General features: G+C 43.1%; 1 protein-coding gene across 5 annotated transcripts in view; it reads left to right on the forward strand.

Moving 5' to 3' along the window:
- Nucleotides 1-17,420, forward strand: part of kiz (kizuna centrosomal protein) — a 202,420-nt gene that overhangs the window by 33,209 nt on the left and 151,791 nt on the right. For 4 of the 5 annotated variants that reach the window (XM_072581417.1, XM_072581418.1, XM_072581419.1 and 1 more), the window contains exon 5: nucleotides 15,563-15,703. The exons of the other annotated variant lie outside the window; for it this stretch is intronic. In XM_072581417.1, the coding sequence (XP_072437518.1) occupies nucleotides 15,563-15,703 (141 nt within the window). The remainder of the gene's footprint in view (nucleotides 1-15,562; nucleotides 15,704-17,420) is intronic. 5 annotated transcript variants of the gene reach the window in all.

The following is a 17,420-nucleotide window of genomic DNA, read 5'->3' on the forward strand; positions in this document are numbered from 1 at the left end:
TGTGCCATTGTAATTTTTTTGTGATACCAGGAGAGGATTATAATGGAGATTATGGACATGACAACATTCATATATATTTCGTAGATTTGCAAGTTTCAGAATCAGACAGGCAAAGACAGGAGATCTTCAGGCAAACTTAACATAACTTTGCTGTTATTGCTATTATAGCTTTTTTAGCAGTATCATTTGTTGATTCTCTATTCTTATGGTGCTTGAACTCACATCTTTCTTGTTCTTCCTCTCCCTGTTTGATTTTTCCAGCTTAGGTTACAAAGTAAATTATGACTGACACTATTACTACGTCTTGGAAGTCTAAATAAAACCTGATACATGTTTGATCTGGAAGAGGTTATGTGGAAGAGGTTATTACTGCTGACCATTGTCTTAGGCTTAACCAGAATGGTTAATTCCACCCTGAAAATTTCATTGTATAATGTAAAGCAGGCCTAATTCTGTCTCCATACATCACCAGTGTTACCCAATCTCAATACATCTGATGCCAAGAACCTCAACCATGTCTTTGTAACCCCATGACACTTCCAGGCTCAGTTATCTAATGCTTTCCTGGCCAGTCTGCTATCCTTAATGCTCTGTAAACTTCAGTTCATTTAAAGTTTTGCGGCCAATAAGTATCTTATGCCCATTTTCATGATGTGAGTGGTGAGAATTATATCTGTGTGCACATCACAAATAGCCTGCAAGTTCCCAGACATAGGCACCACAAAGTGGGCAATGGACTTATGGGAAAACAGTGATGATTGAGTGTTTTATGATATGGTAGCTCATTGATTAGAATGACTAAGTTTGATGTAGGAACAGAGGTGTGTCACAACATGCTATTTCAGTTGCATCCATTGCAAGATTAATCCAGTAGAGAATCCTGTAGAGATTTTTATGGCATGCAAAATACTAGTATTTTAGTTGATGCTGTTACATTTCACTTAATTTCACTACTCGCTGTTTGGAAAGAATTTTTCTCAACTTGCATCAGCTTGTTCTGCAAATCACTTTAAATCTATGCCCCTGGTTCTTGATTCTTTTATGAGCGAGAGCAGTTTCTCCTTATCTGTTCTCTCCAGTCTTTTTATAGTTTTGAAAACCTCCATCAGACCTCCTCTTAGATGTCTTATCTCCTGGGAGAACATACCCATTTCTTCAATCTGTCCTCCAAACTGAAATTTCTCATCATTAGAACTCCTGATTTATAGTTAGATGTAATTGAACAAATTAGATATGACAGTAGATTAATTGATGTTTATAAACAATAGCATGAATTTCTTGTCTTATATGTTAGCAGGAAAACTGAATTTGCATTTGTACAGTGCCTTATGACATACCCAAAACTTTCTTAAGAACATTACAATGAATGAATTGTATGGAGTATAGTCAGTTATCCTGCAGCTACATGCAGTAGTTATATTTCACATGCTTAAATCCCACAGGTCACAAATGAGTAGAAAATATGCTTTTTGGTACAGTTAATTCTGAGAGGCATGTTGGTTAGGACAGTAGGAATATCCCTTGTTGCTTTTCAACTCGTACTAAAAACAATTTTACATTCACCCAAACTTTTTTGACAACTGATTGGCATTTGCATTAAATAATAAATGAACTTGGACCTTCCATTCTTACTCTTTAGAATGTAATTTATGTGTCTGCATGGTAATTTTTTGTCATTATCTTCATCCCTTCATCAAGAATGAGGCTTGTGGCCAGGGGGCTAAGACATAAATGGGAGGAGGTGGGACTGGCACTGGGGAGGTAGCTGAGAATGCAATAGGTAGATGAAGGTGGGGGAGAAGGTAACAGATTGGAGAGGAGGGTGGAGCGGATAGATGGGAAAGACAATGGACAGGCCAAGAGGGTGGTGCTGAGTTGGAGGCTTGGGACTGGGATAAGGTGACGGAAATGGAAATGAGGAAACTGGTGAAATCCATATTAATACGTGTGGTGGCAGGGTCCCAAGGCGGAAGATGAGGAATCCTTCCTCCAGGCGTTTGGTGGTTAGGGTTTGACAATGGAGGAGGCACGGGTCCTGCATGTCCTTGGTGGAGTGGGAGGGGGAGTTGAAGTGATCAGCCACAGGGCAGTGGGGTTGGTTGGTGCAATTGTCCCAGAGATGTTCTCTGAAACAATCTGCAAGTTGGCATCCTGTTTCCCTGATGTAGAGGAAACCACATCGGATGTAACGGATACAGTAGATGATGTTTGTGAATTTGAGTTGGATGTGGAGGAACCTTTGGGGCCTTGGACGGAGGTGAAGGGGGAGGTGTGGGCGCAGATTTTGCACTTCGTGCGGTGGCAGGGGATGGTGCCAGGAGAGGGGTGAGAGCTGGTGGGGGCAGTGGATCTGACAAGGGAGTTCAGCGAAGCAGATGAGGGTGTCAGTGGAAGGGAATTGGTTGGGACAGCGTGAGGAGGAAGAAACTGAGGGCTTGGGGACCTTTCTCATGGTAGATAGTCTCTCCGAAATGCATGTCCCTAGTGGTGGTTCTGTTTGTAGGTGGCGGACGTGATGGAGGATGATGCATTGTATACAGAGGTTGGTGGGTGGAAGGTGAAGACCAGGGGTATTCTGTCCTTGTTGCATTGGGAGGAGTGGGTTTCAAGGGCAGATGTGCAGGAAGAGGAGGAGATGTGCTGGAGGGCATCGTCGACCATGTGGGAGGGGAAATTGTGGTCTTTTAAGAAGGAGGCCATCTGGGATTTTCGATGGTGGAATTGGTCGGCAGAGGCAGAGGAATTGGGAATAACGTCACACCCGACCCCCATAATCACGCCCACTCCAGTGGCAGTCTCTGCCCCCACCCCAAGTCCTAGCCCCCAGCCCTGCCATGTTTTTACTATTCCCCCAGACCTCCCCCTTACTGAGGATGAACATTCAGTCCTCAGCAAAAGTCTCACCTTCATCGTCTGTGCTCCTGGATTAATGAGTTCGACAAGCGTTGTGATTTCTTCTGCCACCTCCATTTCTGAGCCCACTTTTTCAATCAAGGTTCCCACCCACCCACCCATCGAGGACCTCTTCTCTCGCCTGCAGCACACCCTATCCACCTGGACACCCCCTACTGGCCTGTTACCCGCCCTTGGCCTGTTCATTTCTAGCTGCTGCTGTGACATAGACCACCTCAACCTGTCCACCCCCCTCACCCACTCCAACTTCCCGCCCTCGCAATATGCAGCCCTCCGCTCCAACCCCAACATCGCCATCAAACCAGAAGACAAGGGGGACGCTGTGGTAGTTTGGCGCACTGACCTCTACACTGCTGAAGCCAGATGCCAACTTGCAGACACCTCCTCCTCCTCCTCCTGTCGCCCCCTCGATCATGACCTCACCTCCCATCACCAAATCATCATCTCCCAGACCATCCATAGCTTCTTCATCTCTGGAGATCTCCCATCCACAGCCTCCAACTGCATCATCTGCAATCCCCGCACTCCTGATTCTACCTCATACCAAAGATTTACAAACCTGATTTCCCCAATCAACCCATTATCTCAGCCTGCTTCTGTCCCACTGAACTGCTGTCTGCATACCTTGACACCATCCTGTCCCCCTTCGACCAGGAACTCCACACCTACATTTGGGACACCACCCATGCCCTTCACCTCCACTAAGAATTTTGTTTCCCTGGCCTCCAGTGCCTTATCTTCATCAAGGAAACCCTGTCCCTGTACACATATATCCACCACAATGGAGGCCTCTAAGCCCTCCGTTTCTTCCTCCTCACACTGTCCCAACCAGTACCCTTTCACTGACACCCTCATCAACCTGGCTGAACTGGTCCTCACTCTTAACAACTTCTTCCAATCCTCCCACTTTGACCAAATCAAAGGGTAGCCATGGGCACCCGCATGGGACCCAGCTATGCCTGCCTCTTTGTTGGGTACGTGGAACAGTCCCTCTTCCGTAGTTACACCGGCACCATCCCCCACCTTTTCCTCCACTACATTGATTACTGTATCGGCGCTACCTTGTGCTCTCACGAGGAGGTTGGACAGTTCAACAACTTCACTAACATCGTTCACCCCGACCTCAAATGCAATTGGACGATCTCAGTCACCACCCTCCCCTTTCCTGGACCTCTCTATCTCCATCTCCAGTGAGCGATTATCCACGGATATATACTACAAACCCACCAGCTCCCACAGCTATCTGGACTACACCTCCTTCCACCCTGCCTCCTGTAAAAATGCCATCCTGTATACCCAATTCCTCCCTCTTCACCACATCTGTTCCCAGGATGACCAATTTCACCACAGAAAATCCCAGATGGCCTCCTTCTTCAAAGACCGCAATTTCCCCTCTCATCTGGTCAGTGATGCTGTCCAGCACATCTCCTCTATTTTCTGCACCCCTGCCCTTGAACTCCACTCCTCCCAATGCAAGGAAGACAGACTACACACACACACACACACACACACACACACACACACACACACACCACTCCCAGTGGTCCTCACCTTTCACCCCACCAAACTCTGTATACATTGCATCATCCTGCGCCACTTCTGCCACCTACAAACAACCCCACCACTAGGGATGTATTTCCCTTCCCACCCCTATCAGCGTTTCAGGGAGATCGTTCCTTCTGCGACTCCCTTGTCAGATCCATGCCCCCCACCAACTCTCACCCCACTCCCGGCAACTTCCCCTGCCACCACAAAAAGTGCAAAACCTGTGCCCACACCTCCCCCCTCACCTCCGTCTTAAGACCCCAAAAGATCCTTCTAAATCTGACAGACATTTGCCTGTACCTCCACAAATGTCATGTACTGCATCTGTTGTACCAGGTATGGTCTCCTCTGCATTAGGGATAAAAGACGCCAACTTGCAGATCATTTCTGAGAACATCTCTGGCACACCCGCAGTAACCAATCCAATGCCCTGTGACTGATCATTTCAACACCCCCTCCCACTCATCATTTCTCTCCCCCCCCCCCCCCAACCCCAACCCCAACCTTATCCCAGTCTCCAGCCTCCAACACAGCATCGCCCTCTTGACCTTTCCCATCTATCTGCTCCACCTTCCTCTCCGACCTATCATCTTATCCTCCACCTTCATCAACTACCCCCCCCCCTCCACCCACCAAGCTCCATCCTCTTCCCACTTACCTTTTGTGTTTTTTAATGCTCTGAATTTCAAAATCTTGCATCTTTTGTTGTCAGACTCTGTCCATTTAGCTCTAAATCTTGGGTTCAAATCTTCAAAAACTGACTATGTGAACAAGTGAAATCAATTTGGGAATTTTCCATTTAGTTTGTAGTGGACATGAGCACATAAGTATCAATAACTGTGTCTTTCTCAGGAAAGACAAAGTGTGTTAAAGAGAAAACAACCAATTCGTATAATCGGGCATTCTAGTTAGAGCTTAGAAATAGAACGCAATGTGTTGTAGGGAGCTTTATTTTGCATCTAATCATACTGGATTTATTGTGAAATGTTTAATGTGCCAAAAAATAGCATGCAGTAATGTAACAGGTTGTAATTAATAGTTTGTTAGTTTTGCTGCTTTGTCTTCTGAGCTATTTGGATGAACAAATCCCACCAATTTGGATGGCTTTGTACTTAGGGTCTTTTTTCCAATCTGTCTGAGCATTTAAGTTTTCTTTCATGTTTGTCCATGCTTTTATGTTCCACATTTGGCTTGGAGTAAATTTGGCAAGGCTCAGTGCTCTCATGCAAAGTTGGCAGTATGAATCTTACAAATTATGCTAATATTGATGAATGCCCAGCGACAAGTTACTGAACTTCGATGTTTAGTGTTTGGTTTACAATGTAATTAAAATGCATGCCAGTGACGTAAGTGATTCAGCTCCAGTATCAACACAGAATAAGTATTTCATATTTACAACAATCACTATTTGGAAGACATGTTGATGCTCTCCATTTGTTGTATTATCTATCCTATATCTTCATTCACTATTGAATTCAAAATAAATACTTGAATAAATAGATATTGAGCTTAACAAGTACCAGATTGCAGCTGCATCTATTTTGTAAGACAGTCTGCTGTCTGAGCTAACCAGGAAATCCATTGTGTTGCAATGTCATGTCCTCCTGCCTAATAATAATTACCATCTCACACCTATGAAGCTCTCAACAATGACTTGTATTCATGTTATGTCTTCAACAGAGTAAAAAGTCTGAAGGTGCTTCTTGGGACCACTATCAAACAAATCTTGACATTGAAACAAATAGAGAGACATTGAAACTTGTTACTGAAAGCTTGACTGAAGAAATAGGGTTTGAGGAGCTGTTTAATATTGGGAGGGAAATGGAAAAACAAAGAGGTTTAGGAAGGAAGTGGCAGTGCTCTGGGTTAAGACAACTGAAAGCATTCCTGGCATAAGTGGATAATTAAAATTGGGGATGCAGGAGAAGTTGGCTGGTTACAGAGCTGGAGGAGGCTTTGAGGTAGGGAGCCCTGGAGCCATGGCAATTTTGAAAATTAAAGATGAGAATTCTTTTAGCTTGAAGTGTCCTGACCTTGGAGTCAATGAGGATGGGAATAATGGATGTGCGTTAGAACTGAGCAAGAGTTTTGGATATGGAGGGTAGACAAAGGATGTTTGGCTAGTAGGGCATTGGATTATTCACATCTGACAGCAGTAAAGACATAAATGAAAGTTTCAACAGATGATGAACAGAGGCGGAGGGGAAGACTGACAATGTTATGGAGTTGCAAAGCAGTCTTGGCGAGGATGTGTGATCAAAGGTTCACCTTAGGGTCAAATGTAATGCTAAGGTTGTGAATGTTTTTATTTTGTCTCAAGCAGTTGTCAGGCAGAGGGACGGAATCACTGAATAGCAAGTGATATTTATAACAGTGAGATATTCCTGATATTTAAGGAGAAAATGTATGCTCTGGATGTTAGACATGTAATGTGATTCTTTCTTTCCTGGCATAACGTTGGAAAAGGCTAAAACAGCAAGTAGAGGCATTCTTGGTGAGAAAGCATAAGTGGAGCGATTGGTGAAAGGGACAATGAACAGCCTTTCCCTCAGTATTAGATCTTTCTGGTTAGTTTTAGATCTTGATAATACGTTTGAACAAAATTATTTGATCCAGTGTTTAATGACTCTCTAGCTAAGGATAGTAATAGTTGTCCGTAAAACAAGAAGCTGTCTCCTCAACATCTGTTCATGGCAGCCTGCTTCTCTCTCCCTCGCTTCTCTCTCCCTCGCTTCTCTCTCCCTCGCTTCTCTCTCCCTCGCTTCTCTCTCCCTCGCTTCTCTCTCCCTCTCACTCTCTCTCGCTTCTCTCTCTCTCTCTCTCTCTCTCACTTCTCTCTCTGTCTCTCTCTCTCTCTCTCTCACACACACATTTCTCTGTCCATCTGTCATGATTTTCTTTCTTACTTGTTGTCAGTCTCAATATTCTTTAGCTCTACTTTACTCTTTTTATGCCCTTAAATTTAGTGTTTACTCTGTATTTTTCTTGCTGTCTTTCCTCCAGTGTACTCTTCCTTTCCTTGCATTTGTATTCCATTTTTCCTTGCCCCTGCTTAACATTTGTACATCTGTTTCATTTCATTCTGTGCTTTTCTATTTTTCTGTCGCTCCTGCACCCTTCAGTCACTTCAGTTTTGTTTCTCAGTTCCTCACTTTCAGCTCCCTTTACTCCTACTTTTCTCTTTTCAGCCTTTTTGCTGCCTCTTCAACAGGTCTCTTTTCAATTTCCTTTTTGTGGCATGAAGAAGATGAGACAGCTGGCTGAAACTTGAGCATTCCAGGAATGAGACTTTTAATGCAAAATAGAAGATCAAACTTACAATAGGGAATGTTGTCATTTTCACAAGAGATTTTGCAAGTGTAAGGGGAGTGGAACTTTCCAAAGTGATAGTCCAACAGAATTTAAGAAGTGCTGGAGGCAGCAGAAAATTGACATTTTGCTTTCTGTTAAATGTTGATTTGAGGCTAATCTGACTAATTTCGGGATGCTTGAGGCTAATCTGACTAATTTTGGGATGTTTGCATCAGCACAGTCTATTCTCATGATGGCAACAATTGTTTTGCTGTTTTCTGAGTAGTTGTAAAGAGCTTTACAGGTCTTAATTATATTAATGTGAAATGTAAGATGAGAACTCCTGGAAGTAGTTTTCTTTTACTCACACTTTTTTGTTCACTATTTTCAGTACACAAGCAGAATAAATAATACTGATATACTTAAGCTACTAATTTGAGAATTGCACGTTCAGACTACAAACTGTGTTTTGTACTGAGCTGCGGAAGATATTTGCATATTCAATTGAATAGTTGGCTGTTTTGAAGGCTGTTGGAAGTATCTAGTTCTTCCTATTGTGAGAAACTTTGAAAAATAAAATGATAAAATTCCAAAAGGACCAGTGGAGTACATGGTTATATATTTGAAATCAAATTGAAATGACTAGTTATAAAGTTGAAGCCATCTAAGACATCCCTGTTGAAGTGTTCCCTCATCATTTGGTTTTGAGTACTTGAGATTCAGATAACCGAACCTTGTGTCATGTAGTCACTTCCACATTGTTAAACTTCAGTTATTAAACAATATTAAATGCTGTTAGATGGCATGAAAGTGGGAGTACTACTACATTTAAAAATGTTGAGCAGCTTTTTTCCCACTACTTGGTGGATGAGATGAGCTAGATTTTACATTGTTGAAAGAAGAATTTTGTACAAAGTGACAAAGGAATAAAACAGTTCTTAAGGAATAAAAGAAAATGATTGATGAGCGGAAAGAAGAAATATAGCAATATTTCTGCTCGACTTAGGATGAACATAATTAAAAAGAAGCTAAATTTTGGTTGGTTAAGTTGCTAAGAAGCTGAGTAAAACAGTGCATACTTACTGAAAAGTGAATGTGATGCAATTCACTGACCTGCTGACAATTAAAGCAGCTCTCATATGTGAGTGAATGTACTCCTCTATTTGAAGTATGCACAGGTTTATAGGAATGTAAACTTGCCCATTATGTGAAGCTAGTCTTAGAAATCAACGTTCTCACTGTTTTCAATTGTTTATATTCCAGGTATATGGCATTTGTGAGAATCTCAACTAAGCTTTCCTAAATTTGACAGCTCGAGGTACAATTAAAAAAAAGTAATGATTTACTTACCTTTTCCAGCTTCAGTATTGCTGTACAAATTTATTTTTATATGGTAGTTGTAAATATATCTAAGATTGAATTTCAGTATTGCACTAATTTTAAGTCTGCTGACACTGGCATTTGTTCAGGAAGGTATTCATCTTTAAATAGATTCTCACAGATGGCTCTCTGAGGAAATAGAAAATGGCAAAGGGCCATCACAAAACAAAGGTGGAGTGAATTATGAGTAATGTAAGAACTGACTTTATTGGTTAAATTGCCCTTGAAGTGTCATCTTTGCCTTATTTTAAATAAAATAATATGTGCTTTTTTCTTTTACTGAAATATTATAGAAATGTCATAGGGTTATATATTAAAGAAGTCCAGCAGTAGAAGAATGAGTTTAAAAGAATTAAAGGATTTTGAATGTTTATTTTGAGGTCAATAGTACAATACTTGACACTTATATGCCGACTCAACACATTTGGATCTCTGCAGCCCAAACATGTTTGGTGTCGATTTGAATGGTGCAGTATATTACCCCTGAAGCACTCAGAGCCTATACCCCCGCCTCCTACCACTACACTGGGCTAATTACGGCCCTAATTTTTATGTAAATAAGCCAACTTTCCCGTAATGCAGTTTGGAGTGGACATTTCAGGGCAGATTGCACCAAAAACAATTTTATTTGCCTGTAGATTTGCCTTCACCTTTCAATAGGACCACCCTTCTTTATGTACTTTACCTGCTTTCATCTCCATAACCCATTTAATGAAAGGGTCATTGTGCAAAGATCCCACTTATCATGGGAAACAACAGTAGCAAAATACAGGCAGTCAGTGGCCCTTCTATCGCTGCTAATGTTCAGCATTCCAGGCCCTAAACCTCACGGGACTGCCTGCACGTCATGGCCTAAGTGATAGGAGTGCCATTAAAATAATTAAATGTGTGATGCCAGCTCATTTTGATGCAGAGACACACAACACCTATGTAGCAGTGGTCCCAGTGGCACTGTAGGAGCAATACTATTAGTCCCATCGAAGGCCTTTGATAGGCTATATCCCTGTTTCTCAACTATGTGTTATTCCTCAGCAATAACATCCAAAAACACCGGGTACAATTTTCTCCAGCTTGAGGTAGAGAGAAGAATGGTGAGCATGATGTCTTAATTGGGCAAGAGTCCAAAAAACGCATTCTTGCTGTCAACATAAACTTTTGCAATTAAGTCCTCCCTCCTTAGGTGTGAGATCAAATTCCCACCATCAGGTGGGAATTTGTATATCTTAGCATTTCATTAGTTACACAATTCCCTTTCCTGATTAACTTTTCCCCAATTGAGAAACCTGATACTTCGAAATCCTGACAGTAATAACTAAGTGAGTATCTGTAGTGTTAGACACTCTGCCTTGAGTCTGGTGAGTTCACGGCAGTACTGGCCAGCTTCCTTCTCTTTACTTTAGACGGAACTGTTACAACTGCAAAATGAGCCTTTGTGCTTATTGGATGCAATGTCTCCCTGAACTCTCTATCCACACAACTAGGCATTGGCAGCACATTAGTCTCAGACTGTCGGGTTGCTTGTGGTCAGGCAGGCTCAGATAGTACTTTTTATCTCTCAGCAAGCTTAAGATGCGGTCTCTGGTTGAGACGTAGTGTTTTCACACGGAGGGATAAGCACCCAATCTCTGGCCAGGCGGTGAAAAATCAGCAGAATTGTATTTGGTTACTGAGGGAATGGTCACAGTTGTATGGGTGATTGCAGATGGTAGGATGAGACTTGGTTAGTCCCTCTGAAGGTAGACTGTCAGGCAAGTTATGATTACTTTGGCCTCCATGTGGGGAGGGTACGGAGCCAGTAGGAGCATAGGAATCTCACGAGCCATGGGCTCCATTGGTAAAGCAGGCACACCAATGGTGATACAAAGGTGCTAAATCAAAATGAGTGGAGGGCGAAAGATCATAGGAGCTAAAAGGCACATGAACTATGAGGAATAATTCATGGGTTACAGACAGAGCCTGCAAATGGAAGGTTGCCATCTCACTGTAACAATTCTAAAATCAACTGTGCAGTAAGGTTTCAATATAGAAAAAAGCTCTTTGGGAGAATTAAGTCAGCAGTGAGGACACTACTGTTGCATCACAAGAACCTGGCAATTCAGGAATGCATTCATGACGTAACCATCAGCAGTGTGTTGTATTGCCACCTTGCGATCTCTGAGATCAACAGGACTCAGTGGAAGAAGGCACTCTTGATTATGCCTCCTCTTCCAAATTGCTTTAGGCACAAAGTCCCAAAGACTGCAAGCTAACATGTTACTGCTGTCATATTCTTATATGTAATAGGGAACCTCCAGGACATGACTATAGATATAGCCAAGGAAGGTGTTGTTGAAGGGGAAACATTTGAATGGGATCTCATGACAATTGCGTCATGAATATGGACACTTTGTTGGGCCACCTTACTTGAAGTAATACATCACCCTAAACTCTTTATCAGTGTATTACATTTGATTCTTTGCACCGACTACACACTACCCCCTCAAGAAGGTAACATTCATCTTCATATTGAAGGATGTCAGGACTCAGGCATGCATTTAATAATACGTGTAACCCTCTTACATTTTTAGAGGTCTATTTCACCTTAAGAAAGAACACCCAAAGTAAATCCAGTTGTCCTTCTGGTGATGCTGCTAATCAAAAATAATGCATGCAGCTGACAGTGGAGAGAACAGATTCTGCAGGCCCAACATGGAGCAGTCATCACCAGCTGTGGCACAGAATTTAGATGGAGAAGCAACAGGACAAAATCCACCAAGGATGTAGAAAGTTGTGGCAGCTGGCTGCAAATTTTTGTGGTCCAAAGCAGAAGACTTTCTAGTTTCAGTGTTCTAGAGATTCATCTGTAGCCACCTTGGCTGCAATCCTGAATTTAGAGATGTGTGATTCCCCAACAGATGAAGATACCTGCTGATACCCTCATTTTGTTGCTGATAAGAAAGGATCTGCAAAGCAACACATCCTTTTGCAGTTTGAAGGTGCATTGTTTCACTTATCCTGGACAATAAGACAACAGCAGATACTGTATTAGTGGATATAATATTATATAATCAATTTATAATTATTAACTTGATAAAAGTGCTGACTTTACACAATGCCTGAATACTCATGCTATCAATTTGCACTTCCTCTCTCTCTCAGGAGGGGTTCAGGCTGTGGCCTTGTCATGGCTGCTGGTCCCCAAGTGATGCTCATGCCTGCAGAAGAGAAAGGTTTAGTAGTGAGGATGGGAAAAAAAAACAGAACATTGTGTTAGCATTGATGTTCATTCAAGAAGCACAAACCCAAAGTTGTTCATTGGATTTGTGGGCTGTTGATGTCTCCATGTCACCACAGAGATAGTCCTGGTCCTCAGACTGTTCTACAGTTCTGTCCTATAAGTGGGTGGGGGGGGGGGGGGGGGGGGGAGGTGGAGTCTGCAGTGCTCCACAAACCCCTGCCAGTCTTAGTTGCCTCTCTCTGTTCTGAGGGAGGGTTACCGGACCCGAAACATTAACTTTGATTTCTCTTCACAAATACTACCAGACCTACTGACCTTTCCAGCAAATTCTGGTTTTGTTACTGATTTACAGCATCTGCAGTTCTTTCAGTTTTAATTTAGTGCTGTCTATCTAACTAGTTAGAAGCCAGTTTTTCTTGCTAAGAGACAAAGAAAAGGCTTGAGAATGATGGGAATTGGTGCAGGAGCAGTTTGGTTATGTATTAACACCCAAGATGGTGAGACATCCCCTAGATTGAGAGAGTAGGAAGCACAATGTGCAGGCAAAGATGATGAGATGGGTGTGAGCCCTTGAGTGGACATCATACATGTAATGCTGAGGCTTGCAGCCGATCACCTTTGGTGAGATGTGTATGCAGTGGCAGTGTTAGTGAATAATAGCTCTTAGAGTGTGTGGAGTGCAAATTATCCTTGTGGAGTTTCAGAAGATAATTGATTTTTTTGTTGCATTATTGTCTGTCCCTTTTCAGTGAAGTCATAGTACTGCCCTGCGCTGCCATCTCTACTCACGTCGGATCGGTCTGATAAGATGGCCATCTTATCTGGTTAGCTGGCAGAGGACTAACCTCCTTCTGGTGACCCCATGCAGTAGCATCTGAAGGGCATTTTACCTAAACCTTGGAGCTAATTGACTATCTGGTGCCATGTGCTCAGTTTTGAGTTGACAACCACGGGCTGTGAGGATGCTCCAGAGGTGCAACATCTGAGTTGCTATCTAGTTGGCATTCAAATATGACACCTTGGCCTTTAAGCCTGGAATGTCTCTCCAGTGACAAGAGTGTTTGACTTGCTTAGTAACTTTGTAGCATTTCACTTGTATGATAATGAGATGGGGAGCACATGATCTGATGACATAACTCACCCTGGGCTATGGTGGATATCACACCATCTAACATGCTTGCAGCCTTACTTTAATTCCAAATGGGAAAAATCTGCCCACAACATTAGATTGCATGTGTACATTGACAGCACTTACATCTAACTTGACACCTGCTTTGTACTGTCAGACTGCATAGTTGTCCTTGACTTTTTCCAGACATTTGAAAGACTGAAGCTATTGCCTTTGGCAACGGCATAAACTGCATTCCCTAACTACAGTTTGCATCTCTCTTTCTGGCTACAGAAGCACCTTGGCTTTTTGATTATGTTAATAATAGCTTCTGTTTATATATAATCTTTGTTACATAGTTTGAAAAATAAAAGCTTGAAGAATTGCTGACTATACATTGGTCTGGAATCAGAAGGATTTCAGAAACACACAGTTTAATTCAGATAAACACAGAGTTAATTCAGATAAATGCGAGGTGCTGCATTTTGGGAAATCAAATCTTAGCAGGACTTGTATGCTTAATGGTAAGGTCCTAGGGAGTGTTGATGAACAAAGAGACCTTGGAGTGCAGGTTCATAGCTCCTTGAAAGTACAGTCACAGGTAGATAGGATAGTGAAGAAGGCGTTTAGTATGCTTTCCTTTACTGGTCAGAGTATTGAGTACAGGAGTTGGGAGGTCATGTTGCGGCTGTACAGGACATTGTTTAGGTCACTGTTGGAATATTGCATGCAATTCTGGTCTCCTTCCTATTAGAAGGACGTTGTGAAACTTGAAAGAGTTCAGAAAAGATTTACAAGGATGTTGCCAGGGTTGGAGGCTTTGAGTTATAGGGAGAGGCTGAACAGGCTGGGGCTGTTTTTTCTGGAGCGTCAGAGGCTGAGGGGTGACTTTATAGAGGTTTACAAAATTATGAGGGGCATGGTTAGGATAAATAGACAAAGTCTTTTCCCTGGTTGGGGGAGTTCAGAACTAGAGGGCATAGGTTTAGGGTGAGAGGGGAAAGATATAAAAGAGACCTAACAGGTAACCTTTTCACACAGAGGGTGTTACATGTGTGGAATGAGCTGCAGAGGATGTAGTGGAGGTTGGTACAATTGCAACATTTGAAAGGCATTTTGATGGGTATATGAATAGGAAAGGTTTGGAGGGATATGGGCCGGATGCTGGCACGCGGGACTAGATTGGGTTGGGATATCTGGTCGGCATGGACAGGTTGGACCGAAGGGTCTATTTCCATGCTGTACATCTCTATGACTCTATAATGGAAATGAGCTAATTGCAGTAAGTTAACAATTTAAGCTCTGTTAACAACTAAATCTAATCTATCAGAATTATAACAGTCTGGTATAATATTATGTCTGTAAGAACCCTACAAGTAATGCCACCTGAGACTGTGTTTAATTTTGCTTTTATTGTTGTGGGACCTTTTCTGTTACATGGACCTCATTACGGCATCGAAGATTGAGGGTGCAAATAAATTATGCCATAGCTTTATAAACATTGTAAACTGTACGCTTAGTTTGACGCAACTTAGAGTCGATTGTGAAAAATAAATTTTAATCCAAAAGATGAGAATCTTATTTTAAATTAGTTCGGGCTTGGGAGGTATTTGCCAAGAAAGTAGGAAATCAAAGGATGTTAGGGACAATATTTTGTTAGTGATGTCTACCAAAGTGGCCTCTTTAAGTTTCTTTAATTGTTTTAATTAAAAATCATTTTTTTTTTGAAGGAAGTATTCTGCTATTGGTTTCTCGTGGTAAGATCTCATGTTGTTTGGATGCAGTTTCATTTTACATGATTCACGTTAGTTTATGGGCATATTAGCTGATGACACTAAATGTGACCTTTTGACTAGATTAAATTATACAAGCAAATTTTGAACTGAAAGGAGATCTTTACAATTACAATTTTCTTATCTAAGATATAATCTTTTCTACAACTGAAAATTGATATGCCATTTTGCTGAATTCAGAATCCCATGTTATAATAAGGACTTGGAGGCACTCGAAAGGATATAAATAAGCATTTTCGTTTCATTCGTTCATGAGATGTGTGTGTTGTTGGCCGGGCTAACAATTGTTACTCACACCTACTTCCCCTTGATCAGGTGGTGGAAAAAGTGAAAACTGCAGATGCTGGAGATCAGAGTCAAAAAGTGTGGCGCTGGAAAAGCACAGCAGGTCAGGCATCATCCAATGAGCAGGAGAGTGGACGTTTTGGGCATAAGCTGTTCATCAGGAATGTGGGGGTAAGTGTTGGTGGGAGGTCAAGGGGGCTGAGAGATAAATGAGAGGGGAGTGAGGTTGGGGGGGGGGAAGGTAGCTTGGAAGGTGATAGATAGGTGAAGGTGGGTGTGATAGGGTGGAGTGGATAGGTGGAGAGGAAGTTGAACAAGTAGGATAGTTCAAGAGGGTGATGCTGAGTTGGAAGGTTGGATATGGGATAAGGTGGGGGGAGGGGAGATGAGGAAACTGGTGAAATTGACATGCCATGTGGTTGGAAGGTGCCAAGGTGGAAGGTGCGACGTTCTTCCTCCTCCTCCTTCACAAACACCTCCCAACCTGATCTCAAGTTCACTTGGACCATCTTGCACACCTCCCTCACTTTCCTGGACCTCTCCATCTCCATTTCTGGCGACTGACTCAACACAGACATCTACTTCAAACCGATGGACTCCCATGACTACCTGGATTACACCTCATCCCACCCACCCTCCTGTAAAAGCGCTATCTTTAACTCCCAATTTCTCTACCTATATCACATTTGCCCTCAGGAGGAGCAGTTCCACTCCAGAACATCTTAAATGGCCTCCTGCTTCAGTGACTGCAATTTCCCTTCACATGTGGTCAATAATGCCCTCCAGCACATCTCCTCCACTTCCCACACCTCCACCCTTGAACCCCACCCCTCCGACTGCAACAAGGATAGAGCCTGGTCCTCACCTTTTACCCATCAATCTCCAGATAAAACACATCATCTTCTGCCACCTACAGTCAGACCCCACCACCAGAGATGTATTTCCCTCCCCGCCCCTATCAGCATTCTGCAGAGACCATTCCCTCTGCGACTAACTCATTAGGTCCACGCCTCTCACCAAACCACCCTCCCCACCTGATACCTTCCCTTGCCACCACAAGAGGTGCAAGACCTACACCCACACCACCTCCCTCACCTTCATCCAAGGCTCCAAAGGATCCTTCCACATCCAGCAGAGATTTTCCTGCATATCCAAACACCTCATCTACTGTGTCCGTTGCTTCCATGTGGTCTCCTCTATCCTGGGGCGACAACATGCCAAATTGCAGAATGGTTCAGGGAGCAACTCCAGGACACATGCACCCAACAACCCACTACCATGTGGCCGACCATTTCAACTCCCCAACCCAGTCTGTCAAGGACATGCAAGTCCTGGACCTTCTCCACCGCCATATCCAAGTCACCCGATGTTGGAGGAGGAACACCTCATCTTCCGCCTTGGGACCCTCCAACCACACGGCACCAGTGTCAATTTCACCAATTTCCTTATCTCTCCTCCCCCACCTTATCCCAGATCCAACCCTCCAACTCAGCATTGTCCTCTAGAACTGTCCTACTTGTCCATCTTCCTTCTCACCCATCCACTTCACCCTCCGGTCCAACCTCTCATCATCACCCCCATCTCCATCTACCTATCATCTTCCAAGCTACCTTCCCCCACCCCCACCAGCCCCATCCCCTCCCATTTATCTCTCAGCCCCCTTGGGCCCCACCCACATTCCTGATGGAGGGCTTATGCCCGAAACGTCGACTGTCCTGCTCCTCGGATGCTGCCTAACCCAATGTGCTTTTCCAGCGCCATGCTTTTTCACTTGATCAGGTGGTGATGAGCTGCCTTTTTGAATCGCTGTAGTCCATGTGCTTTGGGTAGACCTACAATGCTCTTCAGAAGGGAGTTCTAGGATTTTGACCCAGTGACATTAACGAAC

This window comes from Chiloscyllium punctatum, chromosome 11, assembly GCF_047496795.1.
Source record: "Chiloscyllium punctatum isolate Juve2018m chromosome 11, sChiPun1.3, whole genome shotgun sequence".
Classification (NCBI taxonomy): Eukaryota; Metazoa; Chordata; class Chondrichthyes; order Orectolobiformes; family Hemiscylliidae; genus Chiloscyllium; species Chiloscyllium punctatum.